The sequence below is a fragment of the Mercenaria mercenaria genome, chromosome 12 (assembly GCF_021730395.1).
Source record: "Mercenaria mercenaria strain notata chromosome 12, MADL_Memer_1, whole genome shotgun sequence".
Taxonomy (NCBI): Eukaryota; Metazoa; Mollusca; class Bivalvia; order Venerida; family Veneridae; genus Mercenaria; species Mercenaria mercenaria.
Window position 1 is genome coordinate 33556579 of NC_069372.1, and position 2861 is coordinate 33559439.

Consider the following 2861-nt stretch of genomic DNA (forward strand, 5'->3'; position numbering starts at 1 on the left):
ATGCATACGTTATATCACTGTAAAGTATTAATATATTCTGCGATAGATATGTTAGTCTTAGTAGGTATCATTGTGTGTATCTTATTTCAAATTCGTATTGTATGACGTTGCTAATCTGTGCCACATGGGTCTAATGACCTTCTGGATTTAATAAATAAACTTTGAAACTTTGAAACTTTTTGTACTACTGTATACGCCAAAACTTACCAATATATATCTATTTAATTACAATGTGTTTGAACAAAATAACAAATTAACAACAAATTCGACTAACTGAACGAAAGATATGCTTCGTTAAATATATCCGCGCACTGAACCCATCAGCATGCAATCGGTTATAATTAAACTAGTCTCTTTCCTTTCGATATAGATCTATGGAACTGAGAAAAAGTAAATTATTTCACGTAAAATCAATTGTTTTATCGTGATATTTTATCAAACATTTTCATTTGTGCGATTGAACACCTTGATAACATTATTTTCTTTGTGACAAAATGAAGCCATCTGGAGTATTTGGAGCGGTGGATTATTTCGTTTCCTTTTCTACTATTGTTATATCTTTTGGAATTGGTGTATTGTTTGCAGTACTGGAAAGAAAGAAAAACTCGCCTGCTGACTACTTCCTAGCTGGTAGAAATTCAAGAACTTGCCAAGTTGCTCTTTGTTTCATTATAACTTTTCAGTTGTCTTTGATGATTCTTGGCATTCCTGCTGAAGGATATGCCTATGGAATGGGAATAGCATATTATGCCGTCGGTGCACTCACTGCTTATACTTTTGCTGCACTTTTTATCGTACCTATATTCCATCCACTGAGATTAACGAGCATTTACGAGTACTTTAATCTCCGGTACGGAAATAACGTGCTGCGATATGTAACACTTACGGCGGGTATAACATATAGTGTATTTTATATGGCTACAGTCACCGTAGGAACGTGTTTTGCCCTCGATGTCGTTATGGGTATTCCGTTTTGAGGAACAATACTCATATACACTACTGTTACGGCAATTTACACATCGGTAGGGACAATAAAAGCCGTAATATGGACTGATGTTTTCCAGCTGGTTGTTATGGTAACAGGAATCGTATCGGTTTTAGTCAAGACGAGTATTGACACTGGAGGGACGGCAAAAACATTTTAATTTGCTCGGGAGAGGCTTGACATTGCGGACTTCCGTTTTGACCCTACAATAAGGTATCAGTTTTGGACCGTCTCTTTTGGAACATTTAGCATCATGCTGTACGTAACATATATGCAACCAGCCATGCAAAGAGTATACTCAACTCCAACTGTGAAGGCTGCAAGGAATTTGTATTTCATAACAATGCCACTCTATTCAATATTCTTGATCATGGCGGCTTTGGAAGGTGCTACAATATTTGCATCTAAACGCTGCGATATTCTTGGCGCAGAAGTAGTGTCTAATATAAACGAAATATTACCTTTTACAGTACTGGAAATATTTCAGAACCAGCCAGGACTGTCCGGACTTTTTATTGCTTCATTGTCCAGCGCAGCACTAAGCACTCTTTCATCATGTATGAGTAGTCTCTCTGCTATTACCTATGAAGATATTATAAAAATAAAATTTCCAGGGATGCATCCGTATAAAGCTATAAGAATTGCAAAGTTTCTAGTTCTGTTATACGGGTTAGTTGCAATGGGACTTGCCTTTGCAATATCACAGATACCTGGGTCTGTGTCAGCAATTTTCGCTAGTTTCATGGGATGTATGGACGGTCCAGTTTGTGCAATTTTTGTATTATCCGCAATGTTCAGACGAGCGACAACAAAAGGTGTATTCCTAGGCGCAGTTTGTGGCATGGTGGCTTCATTTTGGATCAACATGGGTAGTCTGTTTTCCGGATTACCCTCTTACCCATATCTGCTGTCTGGACCGACCGATCAGTGTTATATGTACGAAGGAAAACAATCTAAAAACATTTCAATCCTGCATATGCATGCAATGGAAAATGTAACAAATACTAGACTTTCCATTGTTAATGTCTCCACAACAATGTCAGCAGCAGACGACACTTCTTCTGACAGCATGTCTCCTCTAGCGAAAATATATAGTACTTCCTACATCATGTTCTCATTCATAGGCTTTATGACGTCATTAATTATTGGATTCCTGGCGAGTTTACTCACTACACCACCAAAACAGTTTGACGAAAGGTGTCTGTTTTCTTTCAGAAAGCATTTCGTAGAAGAACTGTTTAAAACCAAAAAAGTAAATGCGTTAAATCAGAAAGAAGTAGACGAGGTTAAAAAGTCAGTTTTCCTTCTCATGGTTTTATTCTTGTATATATATGGGTTTCGCAACTATATGACATCACGATGATCATCAGGTTAAGCTTCACATATCAAGGCTTATTTTTGTTAGCTTTTTATATATTATTTGTAGAATACTTATTGTAAAACGCTTTATTCAAAAGTGGCAAATGACAAAATAGGTAATTGTTTGAAAATATCCAATGTCCATCATTCACTAAAATATATTATCTTCAGATATTTAATTCAATGTAGAAAATATTCATCAAATGCAGTAACTAAATTAAATTCAAGAATAATATATACCTTTAAGATATGTATATATAAAGTTTTTGAGATACGTTAAATACAAATAACCCTCGTAAAGCGAAGCTTTCTATTTGTAGACATACTAATGCACTGAAAACATTTCATCTTACTGCATATATGAATTCTAAATTATAAATATGTTTTAAGTAGTCTCGTATTCGTATAAACATCCAGATGTCGCCAAATTGCCTTGATAAATAGTAGTGATAAAACGCTATTAAATTTCTCATGTGTAATTATTATTATTATTATCATTAAAGTTTATATGCAGTAT

At 35.1% G+C, this 2861-nt stretch overlaps 1 protein-coding gene across 1 annotated transcript; it reads left to right on the forward strand.

Moving 5' to 3' along the window:
- Positions 1–1355: 1355 nt before the first annotated feature.
- Positions 1356–2348, forward strand: LOC128547532 (sodium-coupled monocarboxylate transporter 1-like). Its single transcript, XM_053520507.1, has one exon. The coding sequence runs from the start codon at positions 1356–1358 to the stop codon at positions 2346–2348; it is 993 nt and encodes a 330-aa protein (XP_053376482.1).
- Positions 2349–2861: the final 513 nt, after the last annotated feature.